Genomic DNA, 21385 nt, shown 5'->3' on the forward strand with positions numbered 1-21385 from the left:
AGTCCTGGAAGGAGCTGGGACAAGATCTTGGCTCTGCAGGAGCCTGTGACACCTGCCATTGTGCTTTGTGCTCTTCTGGGATCATGGAGATGGGCCCTGCCATCACTTGCCTGGGCCTTCATTTTGTGTGCAGATGTCCTTCTTATCAAACAGCCTAACACAATCCATCAAGAACATAAATCTCTGGAGGCATCTGCATGTAGAGGTCATATAATATGGAGGTGGTATTACATAAAATACAACAGCAGAGAACTCAAATTGCTCTTCAGAAATGCATCAAGATTAGGGGAAAAGCTGTGCTGTTGCACGGGCCATGGCTTCCTTCAGGGCCAGCATCACAGACTTGTTTCTAGGACTGTAGATGAATGGGTTTAAGAATGGGTACAGGACAGTGTTCAGCAAAGCTACAATGCTGTTGGTCTCCAAAGGAAGATGTCCTGAGGAGCATGCGTAGAGAGCAATGCAGCTTCCATAGGCAATGGCCAAGGTGGTGAGATGGGAAGAGCATGTAGCAAAAGCTTTTTTCCTGTCAGAAGCTGCTGGCATATGTAGAATACAGAAGATACACGTGTAAGATGCCAGAGTTAAACACAAGGAAGACAGCATGATAAACAATAAGAAAACCAAGTCTATTTTCCAAAGGCTGGCGTCAGAGCAGGACAGATGGAATAAGGGAGGGTTGTCACAAAAACAAAAACAACAACAACAACAAAATCTGGATCTTTTTGCACCACAGAAAGTATGAAAGTGAGCTTTGAGAGCAGCACCAGGCGGTAACTCAAGAATGAGAAGCCCATGACCCAAACAGCAGCAACCAGCTGGATGCAGAGCCGATTCTTCATGATGGCAGCATAGCGCAAAGGCTGGCAGATGGCAATGTAACGGTCAAAGGACATGACAACAAGGAGAGCGAACTCTGCAGCACCCAGGGCAAAATAGAAAAGAGGACTGGGCAAAGCAGCCACCTACTGAGATTGTTCTCCTACCAGAGCTCAGAATCACCAACAGTTTGGTGCTTGTGGAGGACGTAAAACAGATTTCCAGGAATGCCAGATTGCCAATGAAAAAGTACATGGGGGTTTGCAGGCGGTTATCCACACACACCAGGAAAATGATGGCTGCATTCCCCATCACCGTTGTCAGGTACATGAGTAGAAAGACCAATAAGAGATATAGCTGTAGCCTTTGGTCAAGCCCCGAAAAGCCCACAAGAATGAATTCAGAAATGACAGTTCCATTGCCTGCTCCCATGCACAATTTCCATTCATCCTGCTGAGGCATGAACATGACAAAAACAAGTAGAATAATTTCATGGTCTGGACAGACGGCTATTTCCTTCCTTCTCTCTTTCCTTGCTTGCAGGCTTCCTATAAAACAGAGAGAGAGAAAGATTCCTTTGGACCTTCCTCACACCCTGACTTTTCTGTTTTACATATCAGGAAGGGTCCTCAGAGAATTTCTTGTCTTCTTTCCAACTTTGTCCATCAGCCACAAACGATTCTTTCTCCAGAACAACAGGGCTAACAAGGGGCCGTTAGCGATTGCACCCCATCCCTGGGAAAGTCCACATTCACTCAGAATAATTGCAAGCATCCATCATACCAATGTTTCAAAAGGAAATCTCACCTCCTGCACAAATACTTTCTATTACATAGATGCTAAACCATTGAGTCAAATATGTACGTTGAAAGTTATTCTGTCTCCTCTTCAGTACTTCTCTTTTTGGACTAGCAACAGCTGGGGAATCCAAAGTTGATTTCAAAATAGGAAAATATCAAGTATTGCTTTTGTAATGCCTTTCTTTCTTCCATATCACCTTCCCTTGTATCTTTAGGAAAGAGGGTAAATGGGGCCCAAGTGTAGCTTGCCTTCTTTAGTACTCTAAATTAAGGCCAAAATTCATTATGGTCCCACCAGGTCTTTGGAAACAGATCTGTCACACAGTCACATCTGACCTCATTCTACACTGAAATGAAGTTGTTTCCAAACAGTTGCTCTTTCCTCTTACTATCAAACATCCTCACCTAAATGCATTACTTTTCTGAGAGGTGGAAAAGTCTTGTCATCTTCAAAAGCTTAAGGACAGTCCTCGTTGTACAAATAAGAAGCGCCTAGAAAAACCAAAGTGCTAAGTACTACCATGTAGGTTTATATTTCAGCTGTCTAAAAGTCATGTCCTTCAGGTTGAGCAATTTAACTTACTCCCGTACTGTCAATGCAGAGAGAGAAAAGAGCATCTGGAAGTGATTCCTCACCTTTCTTTCACATGGCATTCCATATCTAAATGGATCTGGGAGAAATAGTCTTGAGAGGTTAGATACATCCAGCTTTTTTTTCTTTGCTATTAAGCAATGACTACAGTTGCTTAGCAGTTTCCTGAGACCATACCTGTTTATGACCCAGAAAAATTTGGCACCTCAATTGTCAATCAAATGTCAATCTGGCATCTCCAATGTCACCAGGAGTCTGCATCTGAACATCTCCCTCCTGACCTTTGTCTCCATTCAATGTGCTGGAAGATGACATAAGCAGCTGACTTCCTGCTGCCTGGTTTGTGCCTACCTGAACCAAGGCAAGAGGAATCCATCGATGACCATGATGAGGGAATAGTGTCCACCCTCAGCAAGTATGCTGATGATACAAAGCTGGGAGGAGTGGCCAACGTGCCAGAAGGCTGTGCTGCCATTCAGTGAGACCTGGACAGGCTGGAGAGATGGGCAGGAAGTAACCAAATGAGGTTTAACAAGAGCAAGTGTAGAGTCCCGCACCTGGGAAGGAACAACTGCACGTATCAGTACAGGCTGGGGGATGACCTGCTGGAGAGGAGCTCTGCGGAGAAGGACCTGGGGGTCCTGGTGGACAACAGGTTGGCCTTGAGCCAGCAGTGTGCCCTCATGGCCAATAAGGCCAATGGGATCCTGGCGTGCATGAAAAGAAGCGTGGCCAGCAGGTCAAGGGAGGTAATCCTCCCCCTCTACTCTGCCCTGGTCAGGCCTCACCTGGAGTACTGTGTCCAGTTCTGGGCTCCCCAGTACAAGATGGGAACTTCTGGAAAGAGTACAGCGGAGGGCAACAAAGATTATACAGGGCCTGGAGCATCTTCCCAATGAGGAAAGACTGAGAGAGCTGGGTCTGTTCAGCCTTGAGAGGAGAAGACTGAGAGGGGATCTTATCAATATTTACAAATATCTCAAGTGTAGGAGACAGAGGGATTTGGCCAACCTTTTTTCAGTGGTTTGTGGGATAGGACAAGGAGCAATGGTCAAAAAACTGATCACAGGAAGTTCCGCACCAACATGCGAAAGAACTTCGTGGTGAGGGTGACGGAGCACTGGAACAGAATGCCCAGGGAGGTTGTTGAGTCTCCTTCTTTGGAGATATTCAAGGCCCGTCTGCACACCTACCTGGATAACCTGCTTTAGGGAACCTGCTTTGGCAGGGGGGTTGGACCTGATGATCTCTTGAGGTCCCATCCAACCCCTACAATTCTGTGATTCTGTGATTCTGTAATCCCAACTCCTGAGGATTTGTGTGGGGCATGGAGGGAGCTGAGCCCCTTTCTAGCCTCTGGACTGCAAAAAAAGAAAGAGATGCCTTGGTTGACTCAGCTGAAACCCTTCCCTCAGCAGGGCAAAGCAAGATCCCTTCCTGTCTTGCATGGGTGTCCTGCCTAAAAACAGGACAACGGTGCTGGAAAAGTTTCCTTCCCCAGTGGGGGGAAGGAAAACTAGTGATTACTTCAGCCTGTTTCAAAGTTGATTCCCCTGGAGGCCCAGGGACTTGTCAAGAGCTCCCCCTGCTGCTGAGCTGGGCCGGGCTCCTGGGCCCAATGGATAAGCAAGCGGGCAATCCTGGCAAGCGGGCAGCGCTGCAGAGAGACAGCTCTGCCCAGGAGCAGCTCCTCTGCACAGCGCAGCAGGGCTGGGGGCACTGCGTGCAGGGGACAAGGGCGGCTGAGAGAAGGGAGGGAGATGTTAAAGGCAGTGTGGAGGGGGGATGCTGAGAGCTCACAGCAGGAGAAATCTTCACAGCCCTGAACATGGTAAGTGTCTGTGTGAGGGCAAGGCAGATGCGGTATCCTAGAGGGTTCTTTTACAGCTGCCACTTCCCATGGCTGATAGGACATGTCACAGTGTCTGTCCTGACTTCTCTAGCGCAGAGGACAGGGATGGTTCCCTGGATCAATGATTACCTGCCAAAGCTGTCAGAGGGACAGGACATGAGGGTTCTTTCTCACAGGACCGGCTGCAGGCTGTGCAGCCGGTGTGCAGGCAGGGGTGGCCAGGGCTGTGGTGCAGAGCAGGGTCTCTGCTGTGCCCCAGGGGCTGTGTGCCGGGGCAGGGCCTCTGCCGCCTGCCAGGCTCAGCACTCAGCCTGCCAGAGGAGCTTCCCAGGGAGCTGCGGGGAGAAGCTGTGGGTGGAAGGAGCCCCCCTGGCAGGGCAGGGCAGGTTCCTGCTGGTGCCCAGAGGCTGTTGCCTGGGGTAGGCTGCTCACAGCTCCACAGCACCCCCAGGACATCTCTGGCGTAGGTTCTTGATAGGGAAGACCAGGGCAGAGGCTATCTGTAGGGAAGGCACTCTCTGGGGTCTCTGCTTTCACTTTCCTTGCCCTGACGGGCAAGCATGGAGATTAACAGAGTTGTCAGGTTTGTAGAAGGAACTGAAGTTCCTAGACCATTACACTGGAAAAGATCTGTAGGTCTGTGAGTCACCTCATAACTCTGCAGTCCCCTCCTGCTGTCCAGAGGCTGTTGGTTGCTTCAGGCTGCTCACAGCACACCCAGGGCATTTCAGAGGGGAATCTTCAAGACAAAGGTCAGAGGAAGGGATTCTTCAAGGGAAGGTATCTGTGTTTTGAGTTTTATCCTCTTGCTTTGATGGGTGGCAGTAGGAGATGGGAATTTCTTTCTCCATTCTGATGAAGGCACTGAGACCACAGATCCTGTTAGCTCCTGTTTGGTCATAGCTGCTCCTTAGCTGCTGAACATACGGAGATGCCCCTGAAAAGTGCCCTGGGACAGGAGGTGTCTGCAGGGCAAAACTGAGCACACAGCAGGTGGTGACAGGGTCTGTGAGCAATGGCAGGGAGGAGATGTGGGGACAGGGAAGCAGCTCCCAGCAGGGACAGCTCCAGGCAGCAGAGACCTGGGCAGGGAGGGAGAGGGAGCTGATGCCCGAAACACCAAGGGAGGGGGGATTCAGGCACTCCCTGCCAGGCCTGCAGTGCAGGCACCTTCTCTGCAGCAGCCCCCTGCTCTCCTCTGCCACCCAGCACAGCCTCTGCCCTCAGGGGCTTTAGGGCATGAGCCACCTCCTCCTCATCTGGACCTCCAGAAGAGGAGAGGAAGCTGTGTCCTGAAGGTGACAAAATGATGAGGCTAAGAGTCCCTGCCCTGCAGTGTCACTTCCATAGGTGGCATGCAAGCTTAGTAAGGTGAGGGCTTCACTGCATGCCCATCTGCCTTTCTCTCTGTCAGCTGGTTGGAGCATTGTATTCTTTCTTTCCACCTGTCTGCGGTTCTCCTACTCTCTTTGTCTGGGGTGGAAGTGGGTGTAAGCTTCTGTTCTGACATGGACTGCTGGTGCCCTGCCCTGAGGGTGTCTTCATGAGAACAAGGTGCCCTAGCTCCATTATAACTGCCAGGCACACAGTTATCCAGCTGGGAGGGTTAGAGAATGAACTGACTCATTCCTCATTCAGCTCAGGGAACAGTGAGTTCTGTGAGAGGAGTGCGTTTTGCTCAGAGAAATCTGCCTAACTTGTCACTGTCTTTTCCTCCATGGACAGCCAAGCATGCCCTGAGGCAGCAAATGTCCAACAGGAGCTTCCCCACTGAGTTCCTCCTCCTGCCATTCGCAGACACGCGCGAGCTGCAGCTCCTGCACTTCGGGCTCTTCCTGGGCATCTACCTGGCTGCCCTCCTGGGCAACGGCCTCATCCTCACAGCCGTAGCCTGTGACCACCGCCTCCACACTCCCATGTACTTCTTCCTCCTCAACCTCGCCCTCCTCGACCTGGGCACTATTACCACCACTGTCCCCAAAGCCATGGCCAATTCCCTCTGGGACACCAGGGCCATTTCCTATGCAGGTTGTGCTACTCAGGTTTTTCTGTTTGTTGCCTTTATCACAGCAGAGTTTTATCTTCTCACCTTCATGGCCTATGACCGCTATATTGCCATCTGCAGACCCCTGCACTATGGGACAATAATGGCCAGCAGAACTTGTGTCAACATGGCAGCAGCTGCCTGGGGCGCTGGTGTTCTCAGTACTGTGCTGCACACTGCCAATACCTTTTCCCTCCCCCTTTGCCAAGGCAATGCCTTGGACCAGTTCTTCTGTGAAATTCCCCAGATCCTCAAGCTCTCCTGCTCAGATGCCTACCTCAGAGAAGTCCAGTTCATCATCTTTTGCTTTTGTTCAGGTACAGCATGTATTGTTTTCATTGTGCTGTCCTATGTGCAGATCTTCAGGGCTGTGCTGAGGATTCCCTCGGAGCAGGGCCGGCACAAAGCCTTTTCCACATGCCTCCCTCACCTGGCCGTGGTCTCCCTGTTCAGCAGCACCATCATGTTTGCCTACCTGATGCCCTCCTCTATCTCTTCCTCATTTCTGAACCTTTTGCTGGAAGTTCTGTACTCAGTGGTACCTCCTATACTGAACCCCCTCATCTACAGCATGAGGAACAAGGAACTCAAGGATGCACTTAGGAAACTGATGGTATCAATGTTTTCCAGTATTCATAAAGTTCCCTGCCCTGTCTACAAATGATCCCCAGTGCATCCCATTCCAACCTTGGGTTTTCTTTGCTTTTGCTATTAATGTTAATATTTTCTTAGTGTCATTTTGACTGCTTGTGTTTCTTGCATCTACACATGAATATTTGGACTCCACCCTCTGCTACACATGAACGAACCTGCTCTGTCTCATATTTAGGCTGTATGAATGTGTTCCTAACAGTGAGAGAATGCAGATCTCTGTAATGAAATGGAATGGCCCCAGTGCAATTCCTGAAGCCTGCAATTTCCTTCCCAAACCAGTACCAAGAATAGGCCCAAAGAATTGCTCCCCAAAAGGGTCTGTTCCTGCTTTGGTTCAGGAAGGCATGGCTCATTGTTGCATTGTGACCTGTCAGAGACCAAGGGCTAGATTTAAGACTTACCCATGGGTGTCTGCTGACAGTGGAGGCAGCGAATGGTCACTGCATTACATAGCCAGGGCTGTTCCCACATGTGACCCGTAGATGATCTCCTTCAGGAGGGGAATCTGGAGCTGCCTGAAGAGCCCAGGGTACTTCCAGGGACAGCGGAGCCTGGCATGGGCATTGACTGCAGCCCCTCTGAAAGTGAGAGATCTCCCACTGTGGGCTCAGCCACAGGGAAAGAACTAAAGCCAGGTATTCACAGGGAACCTGCAACTCTGCAGTCTCAGAGAAGCACCTAGGAGGCAGAGCAAAGGGAAGCTTGGGAGTGATTTATTTTGCCCTTCGTGAAGTACCTCTGCCTGGTCCAACCCAGTGATCCGGACCTGGCTGAGTCTATTTCTCACCCTGACCAGCACGGCCATGCAGATTCACCCCACAGCACCACAGCCGATTTGCTCTGCACAGCAGCACCACCAGCTTGGGGGCCACTTGTGAGAAGCATGGGAATGGCCATTCCCCACTGCCCAAGGGGAGCTGATCTTTGAAATTTGACCAGCTCCATCCTCCTGCTGACATCAGTGTCTATACTGGAGCGACAGCCACCAAGACAGTGGATCAGCCTGGGTCATGGGCCCAGAGATTTTCAAAACCCAGCTGGAGACTGACTAACTTACCTACTGGTAAAGCTATCATTGCTCAGAGAAGATGATGGTAGTGAACATCTCCAGAGGTCCCTTCTGGCTCAGGGAAGAAGGCGATGAACTGCACAGTCAGAGTGCGTGACAATGTTGTGTTTTGAGGCCTTACTGGTGTTTCTACAGAATCACAGAATCACAGAATCTTCTAGGTTGGAAGAGACCTCCAAGATCACCTAGTCCAACCTCTGTCCTAACACTAACAAGTCCTCCACTAAACCATATGTTGTGGTTTAACCTGGCTGGCAGCTAAACACCACACAGCCGTTCTCTCACCCTCCCCCCTCCCTCTCTGGGATGGGGGAGAGAAACGGGAAAGTGAAGCCTGTGAGTTGAGATAAAAAGAGTTTATTAAGACAGGAAAATAATAATAACAATAATAATAATAGTGATAATGATAATAGTATTAATAATAATAATGTGTAAGAAACAAGTGATGCACAATGCAATTGCTCACCACCCGCTGACCGATGCCCAGCCTATCCCCAAGAAGCCGGCCCCCTACCCCGGCCAGCCACCCCTATATATTGTTTAGCATGACGTCAGATGGTATGGAATACCCCTTTGGCCAGTTTGGGTCAGCTGTCCTGGCTCTGTCCCCTCCCAGATCCTGCTGCACCCCTAGCCTGCTCTCTGGCAGGACAGAGCGAGAAGCCGAAAAGTCCTTGGCCTGGTGTCAACACTGCTCTGCAACAATTAAAACATCAGCATGTTATCAGCGCTCTTCTCATCCTAATCCAAAACATAGCACCCTACCAGCTACTATGAGGAAAAATTAACTCTGTCCTAACTGGAACCAGGACACCATATCACTAAGTTCAACATCTAAACGTCTCTTAAAGACCTCCAGGGATGGTGACTCAACCACCTCCCTGGGCAGTCCATTCCAATGCCTAACAACCCTTTCAGTAAAGAAGTTCTTCCTACCATCCAACCTAAACCTCCCCTGGTGCAACTTTAGCCCATTCCCCCTCGTCCTGTCACCAGGCACGTGGGAGAATAGACCAACCCCCACCTCTCTACAGCCTCCTTTAAGGTACCTATAGAGAGCGATGAGGTCTCCCCTGAGCCTCCTCTTCTCCAGGCTAAACAACCCCAGCTCCCTCAGCTGCTCCTCACAAGACTTGTTCTCCAGAACCCTCACCAGCTTCGTTGCTCTTCTCTGGACTCTCTCGAGCACCTCCATGTCCTTCTTGTAGCGAGGGGCCTAAAACTGAACACAGTACTCGAGGTGAGGCCTCACCAGAGCCGAGTTCAGGGTGACAATCACTTCCCTAGACCTGCTGGCCACACTGCTTCTGATACAAGCCAGGATGCTGTTGGCCTTCTTGGCCACCTGAGCACACTGCTGGCTCATATTCAGCTGATTGTCAACCAATACTCCCAGGTCCTTCTCTGCCAGGCAGCTTTCCAACCACTCATCTCCCAGCCTGTAGCTCTGCTTGGGGTTGTTACGCCCCAGGTGCAGGACCCAGAACTTGGCCTTGTTGAACTTCATACAGTCGACCTCAGCCCATCAGTCCAGCCTATCCACATCCTCCTGCAGAGCTTTCCTACCCCCGAGCAGATCAACACACGCACCTAACTTGGTGTCACCTGCAAACTTACTGAGGGTGCACTCAATCCCCTCATCCAGGTCATCAATAAAGATATTAAAGAGGACTGGCCCTAGTACTGAGCACTGGGGGACTCCACTAGTGACTGGCCTCCAACTGGATTTGACTCCACTCACCACAACTCTTTGGGCCCAGCTATCCAGCCAGCTTTTAACCCAACGAAGCATACGCCAGTCCAAGCCATCAGCAGCCAGTTTCTTGAGGAGAATGTTGTGGGAAACAGTACCAAAAGCCTTACTGAAGTCAAGGTAGACCACATCCACAACCTTTCCCTCATCCACTAAGCATGTCACTTTGTCGTAGAAGGAGATCAGGTTCGTCAAGCAGGACCTGCCTTTCATAAACCCTTGCTGACTGGGCCTGATCGCCTGGTTGCCCTGCAAGTGCTGCGTGATGACACTCAAGATAATGTGCTCCATGAGTTTCCCTGGCACTGACGTCAAACTAACAGGCCTATAGTTCTCCGGGTCTACCCTCTGGCCCTTCTTGTAGATGGGCATCACATTTGCTAGCCGCCAGTCAACTGGGACCTCCCATGATAGCCAGGACTGCTGATAAATGATGGAAAGTGGCTTGGCCAGCTCCTCCGCCACTTCTCTCAGTACCCTCAAGTGGATCCCATCCGGCCCCATCTACTTGCATACATCTAAGTGCTGTAGCAGGTCGCCAACCATTTCCTCGTGAATAGTGAGGGCCACATCCTGCTCCCCATCCCCTTCCACAAGCTCAGGGTACTGGGTATCCAGAGAAAAACTGGTTTTGCCACTAAAGACTGAGGCAAAGAAAGCATTAAGCACCTCAGCCTTTTCCTCATCTCTTGTCACTAAGTTTCCCCCCACATCCAGTAAAGGATGGAGATTCTCCTTAGTCCTCCTTTTTGTGTTGATGTATTTGTAAAAACATTTTTTGTTATCTTTAACAGCAGTAGCCAGATTGAGCTGCAGATGAGCTTTGGCCTTTCTAATTTTGTCCCTGCACAGCCTCGCAACATCCTTATGGTCCTCCTGAGTGGCCCGCCCTCATTTCCAAAGGTTATAAACCCTCTTTTTTCTCCTTAGCTCGAGGTGCTCCTTGAGCTCCTCCCTGCTCGTTGAGGTTACCCTGTGAGTGGGGTAATTCTCAAAATGAGGCTCTGCCCTATGGGAACCTGGAGTACAAATGGTGCAGCGATACTACAGAAAAGTTCTCAGAAACATTTCCAGGCATTCTAGAGTGAACAAATTACAAATTATTTGGAGTTGGAAAGAGTCTCTCCCCATCTTTCTTTTAAGCCCCCTTTAAGTATTGGAAGGCCTGACGAAAGTTTCCTTCAGAGTCTTCTCTTCTCTAAGCTAAACAAGTCCAGCTGTCTCAGCCTGTCTACATGGGAGAGGTGTTCCAGCCCTCTGATCATTTCTGTGGCTCTCCTCCTGACCCACTCTATAAGTACAATGTCCTAAGTCTAATGTGTCTACTGTGTTGCGGCCACAAAGCTGGATGATCTACTCCAGGTGGATGGGGTCTCCTGAGAACAGAATAGAGGAGGGAGAATCACTCTCTCAACCTGCTGGTTATGCTGCTTTTGATGCAGCCCAGGATACGGTTGGCTTTCTAGCATATAAGTGCACACTGATGGCTCATGTCGAGCTTTTCATCCACCAGTACCCTCAACTCCTTCTCCACAGGGCTGCTCTCAATCCACTCATTGCCCACTCAGTACTAATATTTGGGATTGCCCTGAGCCAGATGCAGGACCTTGCACTTTGCCTTGTTGAACTTCATGAGGTTTGCATGGGCCTACCTCTCAAGCCTGTCAAGGTCCCTCTAGATGGCATCACTTCCCTCCAGTGAGTCGACAGCACCACACAGTTTGGTGTCAACAGACTTGCTGAGGATACACTCAATCCCATTGTCCATTTAACCAACAAAGATGTTAAATAATACCAGTCCCAATACCCTGAGGAACACCATTTATCAGTACTCTCCACTTGGAAACTGAGCCACTGACCAAAACACTTTGAGTGTGACCATCCCTTCAATTTCTTATCCACCAAGCAGTCTATCCATCAAATCCCTGTCTCTCCAATTTAAAGACAACGATGTCATGTGAGACAATGTCAAATGTTTTGCACAAGTCCTATGTAGTAGCTGAAATCATGTCTAACATTGTTTCATTCAGGCTGTTTCTCAGTGGATAGTACCCTCAAAGTGAAGTGACCTTGAGACACTCTCTGTCCCACAGGACTTGATGACACCCCTAGGGAATAGCTTATGGCACTTGGGCTCATTTCACCACACCAATACTATGTGCAGTCTCATGTGAACACAGCAAACAGGGTCTTTGGATGCAGTCATTTGGCATTCTCTGCAGAAGAAGAAACCACTTGTTTCAGCTGGGCGAGAGCCCAGTGCTGGGAACAGTGGTTGCAAGTGGCTGCTCTGTGGCTATTGCTCTGTGGCAGCATCTCCAAGGGTGTCCAGAGAACAAAGGCAGAGAACAGACCCTCTCAATGTCATTAATATACATATATATATTTGTATATGTATATGTATATAAATATATGTTTAAATTTATATATATATAAAGTGCCTGTCACCACACTGATAGAATCATAGAATCGTAGAATGGCCTGGGTTGAAAAGGACCTTAAAGATCATCTAGTTTCAACACCTCCTCTGGGCAGGGTTGCTAATCACTAGAGCAGGCTGCCCAGAGCCACATCCAGCCTGGCCTTGAATGCCTTCAGGGATGGGGCATCTACAACCTCTCTGGGCAACCTGTTCCAGTGCCTCACCACCCTCTGAGTGAAAAACTTTCTCCTAATATCTAACCTAAATCTCCCCTGTCTTATTTTAAAACCATTCCTGTGGCCCTTTGATTCACAGGGCACACGGTTGACTGTTTCAGCTTGCGCCAGACCAAAAGATCAACATGCTTTTGCATGGAGCTGCTCTCCATGGCCAGCAGCCCCCAGGGCCTTCCTCCTCCTCAGGACCACGCTGGGCCCAGAAGAGGTAGTTGGGGCTGCAGCAGGGCCATGGCACCCCTGTGTTGGCACCAGCCAGCAAGGCCCAGTCCCAATGGCCCAGGGCAGGGTGAAGGGGGCAGGCTGATGTGCCCCCTGCCAGCCTGCCAGATGTGGCCCTGGGGAAAGTGCTGGCTTGGGTCCAGCCCCAAGGACATCAGAGATCAAGTTTTTGAAGATCCCAGGGAAGGAGCAGGAGGGGGCCAAGGGAGGAGGACTGGAGCCTGGAGCAGCCTGCTGGAGGTTCTCTGCTACAGCTGCAGCTCCCAGCAGGGATTCCACCAGGACTGGAAGCCTACTTCAGTCTCTGGGGAATGAACACAAGCTCTTGGTGAGCTGAGAAGAGCCACAGCCACCACCAGGAAAGAGTATGCATTCCCCACAGGTTCTGGAGTGATCCAGAGGGTGTTGGTGCAATGGGAACAGTGGAAAGCTGCCAAGAAGATGAGTCTGATGCCATCTTGGTCACTGGGTTCCAGGGGGCAGTCTGCAAAGGGGCTGACCTGGTTTTTCTCACGCTGTCTTTTCCAAGCACCTGTAGCTCAACTGGGTCCACAGCATGAGGCTTCAAGAAAGTCTGATGCTCTGAGGTCCCTGGAGGGGAGAGTTGTACTGAAACGGAGCAGCCTTCCATGCACAAAAGTCACAAGCTGCCCCCTCCTATGGGAGCACAGGCCATCACCATTGCTGGGGAAGCTGGCTCTGCAAAGGACCGCGGCAGGAAAGGCTGTTTCCTGATGTCTCAGGTCCAGCCACTAACCCATTGGAAGTGGACACACTGAGCAGGAGAGGATCACAAGGCCTTCTGAAGGCAAGTCTTTGGGTGACATCCTCTGCTTAGACAAACCCCCAGAGCATGGAGGAAAACCGGAAAAGGAGCGCCCCAGGCTTGTGCCCAACAGGGTGTCTAGCTCCTAGGTGGGTGTCACGGAATTCAATTTTACACAACTTGAATGCAGCAGACATTTAGGACTTATTTTATACCTTTAGAGTAAATAATAAGGTTAGACCGTAGGATTTTTAACTGCACTGAATGAGCATTTAATCATCAGCCAATGTAACAGAATGATTTCAATAGAAATTGCTACAATAGAAATAGTGACTTAGTTAAAGATTTGAGAATGGCAAGGTTCACCAAAGATTTACAACCCACTTTGATTCTGAATATTCATTTGGTTAAAAAAATAAAGAAAGAAAGAAACATACTGGGAAAGTTTTTGAAAGACAGTTTCAAAGTGTCAAAGAAGATTAAGTACATAAATGCTGAGACCCAAGGTAAAAAGAGAGGGGGAGAAATAAGTAAAGCTGTGTTATCTGGATTCACAACTTCTCTGTTAGTAAAGTCCCACAGCCTATGGGATGTATTTGTTAAGTGGCCACATGGGAAGCTGTGGTTTTTGGACCTCCTGGCTTGAGCTTGCTGCATTCACATTCCCAGCAAGGGGAAAAGTTCCAGTTCAAGCATCACGCGGTTGCCCATGCTGCCTGGAGAGCCAGGACAGTTGAGTCACACAATAGCCAGTGTCCGAGGGAAGCTGGAGGTAGGGTGAATTGAAAGGGCTTGGACTTGAGTGGAGGCTCCAACCCTGAGCTGGCAGGACAGCACTGGCTGAAGTGTGACACAAGCTCCCTGACAGGCCTGTGAGTCCAGAACTGGTTGGCAGAGTTTCTCACACAGCTCAGTAAGGAGGGCAGGCTGCTGGGGAGAGGGGAGCATGCTTCAGCTTCCCAAATCCCAGGACAGTGCCCAAAGCTTCCTTCTCTTGCCCTCGGGCATCCCATTTCTTGAGATGTAAACTTTGTGGGGTTTCTGTCAAGAATCCTTCAATCATCTTTCAGATATCTTTCTGATTTCCCTAAAAGTTTCAATACCTGCAGAATGAAAGCATGAATCTGCCTACATTTAAACATCTGCAATGAAGCAGACTACCCCTGTGGTATCCGCTCTGAGCAATGTCAATTAAAGGAGTGGTTGCAATGTGAGACATGAAGCCCCACCTCCAAGTACATATCTACCAGGTTCAGATGAGGGGTGCTCTTGCAGAGGTCGCCCTTCATCTCTTCAGGTGGCACCAGACTCTGCTGATTTCCCTCTGCAGCAACTGGCAGGGGATGGATCCCCTTCTCAGGAGAGACTCCTTGCTCTAAAGCCACAGGCCTGGGGTAAGGTCATCAGGTTCTTACTGGCACTTGTCTCAGCATCTGTTGTAATTTATTGTGTGCTTTCCTGTCACTACCTTCTCTGTGATCAGATAAACCCACCAAAATGTCACAAAAACTTGTCAGAAAGGCCATGGTGTAGAAAAGAATTCTCACCAGAAGCTCTGGCAGGAACCAGGAAGATTGCAATGAGCACCAGGAAGAGATGGGAAGCTAAAAGCTTCTTGTGCAGAGTGGGCCTGAGAGGCTGTGATTGCAGTGTGTAGGGCTGGGAGAGAGGGTCAGGGGACAGCAGTGAGAAACGAGGTGATGAGTGACGGCCTGGGAAGTCCTTACAAGCATGTGTGAGCTCTGGCATGGAAAGCAGTTGGTGTCTGTGGGTGGAGGGTAATGTTTGTCCTGGGAATGTAGCAGGAAGGAAGGCCCCGGCAGCATGAGTCAGGAATGACAGAGATGTTTCCATCTTGTGTGTGTGCTTCAGCCTAGGAGATGAGGAATGCCCACTGCTGTGGCTGGCTGTGCTCAGTCATGCCCCATGAGCCGACCTTGCTCTCTTCTCCTCCATTAGCACCCCACACTTGGATGGACCCCAGGAAATGTCCATGAGCCTGGAGAATGCATGAACTTCCTGAAGTCCTGGCCGGTTACTGCAGGGGAAGAGGGCAGGGTTTGTGAGCCTCAGGGGACTGCAGGGAGAGCAGAGTGATTGTGTAGCAGTAAGTGTGTTAAAAGCAGGAAGAAGAGCTGAGATACTGGGGAGAGCAGGGGTTCATGTTGAAGTGAAATAGGTGGAGGTGTGATGTTGAGGCAGCAGCAGAAGGAGGATGTGCATTTCAGTGCTGAGATGTGCAGTGACCCCAAGGACAGGCACCTTGTCTGGTCATTCTTCTCATTCTTCAGTCATGTTCTCAGTGTGGTCCACCAATGGCCTCAGAAACTTGCAGGTTTGCTCCTGCCTTTTACTTCTTCAGAGGCTTGTTTGGTTTTTCAGTAGCTGCAGTTCAGGAACTTGGCACCAGAGGGCTTCTTCAACGTGCAAAACTCCCTAAAACGTGCCAAGTCTCCATGCATGGTTTTCCTTTAACATAGAATCATAGAATATCCAAGTTGGAAGGGACCCCCAAGGATTATCGAGTCCAGGTCCTGGGTCCCCAAAGAACCACCCAAAAAAACCAGACCATGTGTCTAAGAGCATTGTCCAAACACTTCTTGAACTCTGGAAGGCTCCATGACCACTTCCCTAGGAAGCCTTTTCCAGTGCTGACCACCCTCTCGGTGAAGAACTTTTTCCTGATTTCCAGCCTGAACCACCCCTGTCACAGCCTCTAGTCATTCCCTCAGGTCCTATCACTGGTCACCAGAGAATAGAGATCTGCACCTGCCTCTCCACTCCTCCTCATGAGGAAGCTGTATACCACGATGAGGTCTCCCCTCAGTAACCTCTGTGAAGTAAATTAACTCTATCCCAGCCAAAACCCAGACAACAACAATCAAAAACAAAGGCAGGCCTAGTTTAATAAAAGAATACAAGACATTCCTCTGCAGAAGATGAAGGTCACACTACCTCCTCTCAAGTCCACTTTCCAAATTAGAAAACATTTGATGAATGGAAAAGATCTTTTTATTTCAAGCACAGATCCAAAGACCCCTAAAACACCCCCTGCCCTGGACACTCTATGTGGATATTCACTCTTGGCATGCAGTAAGTCACATGCTGAAGGCATGAGCTACCTTGATTTAGGGAAGGAAAGAGAGAAACTGAATCAGATGCCTGATTTTGAACAGCCAAGTCTGCACTAATCCCAGCATACATGGGTTACAGGAAAGTGTTCAGGAAGATTGAAGCACCTAGATCCACTTATTTTTCATTTTCTGCACAGTGCGTAATATGCGACTCCAGCGCCAGCAGGGATGAGTGTGATCTCCTCTAACAGAGCACGCCTTTAATTCAGTTGTCCAGACTTCTCTTTCTAGTCAAAGGAGAGAAATCAGTTGTCTCAACTGAGATGTCTTGGCATACCCTGCTTCTGTACCACCTCCTGCTCCAGCAGAAAGGTGCCTGTACATGCCAGGTCACATTCCCCAGCCCCACTGGAGGGCTTCAGCTGCCCAGGAGAGCAGTGTCTCTCTGGATGGGTAACTGAATAAAGCCCTGACTGAAGATGTTGAGCAAAGGTTGAAACATGCCAAAAAGATGACTGTTTAGTAACAGCATATCTTGGAAGCAGTGGCTACCTCTGTGTGGGCAACTGAATCAAGCCATATATGAAGATGCTAGGCAAAAGTTGAAATGAATGGGAAAAAAAGAAAAAAGAAAAAAAAAAGTGTTGTGATAGGTGTGTAAGTGTGGTGGTTTTACCGTGCTAGGCAGCTGAACACCACAACCACTCTCTCCCTCCCCCTCCTTAGATGAGGAGGGGAAGAAATAAAGGAAAGAACAGCTCACGGGTTGAGATAAGGATGATTTAATTAAAGGAAAAAAGAAATAATTATTAAGGAAAGATTATTATTAACTAAACAATTTAACTAAACAATTTAGCTAAACAATTTAACTAAACAATTAACAATTTAACTAAAGGGGGAAAAAAAAGGGAAAGGGGAAAAGGGAGAGGGAAAGGGAAAACTAAACAAAACAAGTAAAGGCTATGTGGAAGTGCAGAGGAAAGAAATTACTCTCTACTGCCCACAAATGAGCGATGCTTGACCACGTCCTTGAAGCAGGGCCTCAACGCACATAGCCGGTGTTCAGGAGGAGGACAGACGTTTTCACAACGAGAGCCCACCCCTTCTCTTGTGCTCCTTTTTCCACCTTTTATTGCTGAGTGTGACATCATATGGTATGGAATATCCCTTTGGTTGGTTTAGGTCAGCTGCCCTGGTGATGTTTCCTTTCTCACGTTTTTGCCCACCCCCTAGGAGGGTTAGAGAGAGTCCTGATGCTGTGCCAGCACTGCTCAGCAGCAGACACAACACTGGTGTGATACCACTGCTGTTTTATCTACAAGTGCAGAGCACAGCACTGTACGGGCTGCTGCAGGGAAAGTTAACATCCCAGCCCGACCCAGTACAGTAAGAAGTCATCATTTTCAGAATTTTTGAAGGTTTACAAATTTTCCTGATTTTTTTTTCATAGTTCATGGACACTTGCCAGCAAGATGTACCAACACTTTCCTTCTGTGCAAAAATAAATTTTTACAGACATTATGCATCCCAACGTCCTGAGGGAATTGGCTGATGTAGTTGCCAAGCACTCTCCATCATATTTGAAAACTCATGGCAGTCAAGCAAAGACCCCAGTGACTTGATGTGTTGGTTTTACTCAGGTGGGCAGCCAAGATCTACCACAACCACTCTCACTCCTCCTCCTCAAAGGGAAAGGGAATGAAGAACATAGGCTGAAAAAAAAAAATGCCACGTGGAACCACAGAGAGAGAAAATAAATCACTTTCTACTGCCCATCAACAAGTGATGCACCTCAATATGCATAGCCGCCCCATGGGAGGAAAAACGTTTTCATAATGAGAGCCCACCCCTCCCCTCTCCATGCTCTTTTCCACCTTTTATTTCTGAGTGTGACATGGTGTGGTATGGAATATCCCTTTGGTCGGTTTAGGTCAGCTGCCCTGGTGATGTCCCGTCCCCACCTCTTACCCATTCCCAGCTGGCTGGCTTTTGCGGGGGTTGGAGGGAATCCTGGTGCTGTGCCAGCACTGCTCAGCAGTAGACACAACACTGGTGTGATACCAGTGCTGTTCTAGCTACAAGTGCAGAGCACAGCATAGTATGGGCTCCTGCAGGGAATATTAACTCCATCCCAGCCAGACCCAGTACACTGGAAAAAGGGAAACATCACTCCCATTTTTAAAAAGGGTAGAAAGGAAGACCTGGGGAACTACAGACCAGTGACCTTCACCTCTGTGCCTGGCAAGATCATGAAACAAATCCTCCTGGAGGCAATGTTAAGGCATATGCAGGACAAGGAGGTGGTCCAGGACAGCCACCATGGCTTCACCAAGGGCAAATCGTGCCTGACCAGTCTGGTGGCCTTCTACGATGGAGTAACTGCATCAGTTGACAAAGGAAGACCGACCAATGTTATCTACTTGGACTTCTGTACGGCCTTTGACACAGACTCACATAACATCCTAATCTCGTAATTGGAAAGATATGGATTTGAAGGGTGGACCATCTGGTGGATAAGGAATTGGCTCGATGGACACACCCAGAGAGTGGTGGTCAATAGTTCTATGTCCAGGTAGAGACCAGTGATGAGCAGTGTCCCTCAGGGGTCTGTCTTGGGACCAGTGCTTTTCAATGTCTTCTTCAATGACATAGATGATGGGATTGAGTGCACCCTCAGCAAGTTTGCAGATGACACCAAGCTGAGTGGCTCAGTTGATAAAGCAGAAGGAAGGGATGCCATTCAAAGGGACCAGGACAGTCTTGAGAAGTGGGCCCATGTAAACCGCAAGAGGTTCAACAAGTCCAAGTGCAAGATACTACACCTGGGTCAGGGCAATCCCAGACAGGAGTACAGACTGGGAGAACTCATTGAGAGCAACCCTGCAAAGAAGGACTTGGGGGTTCTGGCAGACGAAAGGCTCAACATGAGTCAGCAGCCCAGAAGGCCAACTGAATCCTGGGCTGCATCAAAAAAGGTGTGACCAGCAGATCAAGGGAGGTGATTGTCCCCCTCTACTCTGACCTTGTGAGGCCCCACCTGGAGTACTGCATCCAGGTTTGGGACCCCCAGAAAAAGAAAGATGTGGACCTGTTAGAATGAGTCCAGAGGAGGGCTACAAAGATGATCAGAAGGCTAGAGCACCTCTCCTGTGAAGAATGAAATGAAATGAAATGAAATGAAATGAAATGAAATGAAATGAAATGAAATGAAATGAAATGAAATGAAATGAAATGACTAGAATAGAATAGAATAGAATAGAATAGAATAGAATAGAATAGAATAGAATAGAATAGAATAGAATAGAATAGAATAGAATAGAATAGAATAGAATAGAATAGAATAGAATAGAATAGAATAGAATAGAATAGAATAGTTCAGTTGGAAGGGACCTTCAAAGGTCATCCAGTTCAACTGCCTGACCTCTTTTGGGCTAACCAAAAGTTAGAGACTATGTATGAGGGCATTGTCCAAATGCTTCTTGGACACTGACAGGCCTGGGGCATCAACCAGGTCACTAGGAAGCCTGTTCCAGTGTTTGAATTTTTCCTAATGTCCAGTCTGAAACTCCTCTGATGCAGCTTTGTGCCATAGCAGCTGGCGGAAGTCATGCAATCACCAGCGCTTGTGGTCATTGGGGGACTTTAACTTCCCGCACATATGCTGGAAATACAATACAGCCCTGAGAAAACAGTCTAGGAGGTTCCTGGAGTGCCATCCCTGGAGGTGTTCAAGGCCATGTCTGCATGTGAACATCTCCCTCCCGGCCTCCATCTCCATTCGGTGTGCCTGGAGCTGAGACAAGCAGCTTACATGCAGATGTCTGGTTTATGCCCACCTGAACCAAGGCAAGAGGAATCCCAACTCCTGTGGGCTTGTGTGAGGCATGGGAGAGAGCTGAGCCCCCTTCTGGACTCTGGACTGCAAACAAAACTAAGATGCCTTGGTTGACTCAGCTGAAACCCTTCCGTCAGCAGGGCAAGGCAAGATCCCTTCCTGTCTTTGCATGGGTGTCCCTGCCTAAAACCGTGACACAGAAAGGTGATTCTTGGACCTCATACTTTTTCTGATATGAGGAATGACAGTGCTGGAAAAGAGTTTCCTTCCCTGGTGGAGGGAAGGAACATCAGCGAACACTTTAGTTTCAAAGTCAGTTCCCCTGGAGGCCCAGGGACATCTCAAGGGAGACGGAGGGAGCAGAGACAGCAAGGACTTGGGCTGGAGCTGTGCTGCTGAGCTGGGCCAGGCTCCTGGGCCCAAGGGGAGCTTCTGGCAAGTGCTGCAGAGAGACAGCTCTGCCCAGGAGCAGCTCCTCTGCACAGCACAGTAGGGCTGGGGGCACTGCCTGCAGGGGACAAGGGCGGCTGAGAGAAGGGAGGGAGATGTTAAAGGCAGCGTGGAGGGGGGAGATGCTGAGAGTTCACTGCAGGAGAAATCTTCACAGCTCTAACATGGTAAGTGCCTGTGTGAGGGGAAGACAGATGCGGTATCCTAGAGGGTTCTTCTACAGCTGCCACTTCCCATGGCTGATAGGACATGTCACAGTGTCTGTCCTGACTTCTCTAGTGCAGAGGACAGGGATGGTTCCCTGGATCAATGATTACCTGCCAAAGCTGTCAGAGGGACAGGACATGAGGTTTCCTTCTCACAGGGCCGGCTGCAGGCTGTGCAGCCGGGGTGCAGGCAGGGGTGCCCAGGGCTGTGGTGCAGAGCAGGGTCCCTGCTGTGCCCCAGGGGCTGTGTGCCGGGGCAGGGCCTCTGCCGCCTGCCAGGCTCAGCACTCAGCCTGCCCGGGGAGCTGCCCAGGGTGCTGCGGGGAGAAGCTGTGGGTGGAAGGAGCCCCCCACTCAGGGCGGGGCAGGGCAGGGTCCTGCTGCTGCCCAGAGGCTGTTGCCTGGTGTTGGCTGCTCACAGCTTCATGGCACAGCCCATACATCTCTAGAGGGGACTGTTCATGAATATGATCAAGGCAGATATGTCCTGCTCAAGTCTGTGCCTTTCTGGAGCTCTTTTCAGCATTTTGCTTCTTCATGCTGATAGGAACACAAATAGAGATGTCAGGTTTAGAGGAAAGGCTCAGATTC

The 21385-nt window shown here is 49.4% G+C and overlaps 2 protein-coding genes across 2 annotated transcripts; one reads left to right on the plus strand and one right to left on the minus strand.

The window, feature by feature from the left end:
• Positions 1-282: 282 nt before the first annotated feature.
• Positions 283-1251, minus strand: LOC106049146 (olfactory receptor 6E1-like). Its single transcript, XM_013201322.3, is given in 3 exon segments — positions 283-741; positions 744-941; positions 943-1251. Coding segments are annotated over 3 exon segments (966 nt in total).
• Positions 1252-5811: 4560 nt separating this feature from the next.
• On the plus strand, positions 5812-6771 carry LOC136788522 (olfactory receptor 14C36-like). Its single transcript, XM_066987074.1, has one exon. It carries the CDS (start codon positions 5812-5814, stop codon positions 6769-6771), a length of 960 nt encoding a protein of 319 aa, XP_066843175.1.
• Positions 6772-21385: the final 14614 nt, after the last annotated feature.

Source organism: Anser cygnoides, chromosome 38 (assembly GCF_040182565.1).
Source record: "Anser cygnoides isolate HZ-2024a breed goose chromosome 38, Taihu_goose_T2T_genome, whole genome shotgun sequence".
Classification (NCBI taxonomy): Eukaryota; Metazoa; Chordata; class Aves; order Anseriformes; family Anatidae; genus Anser; species Anser cygnoides.

Coding starts and splice junctions, on each gene's coding strand:
- LOC136788522 (XM_066987074.1), top strand. CDS start 5,812: ATGTCCAACAGGAGCTTCCCCACTGAGTTCCTCCTCCTGCCATTCGCA.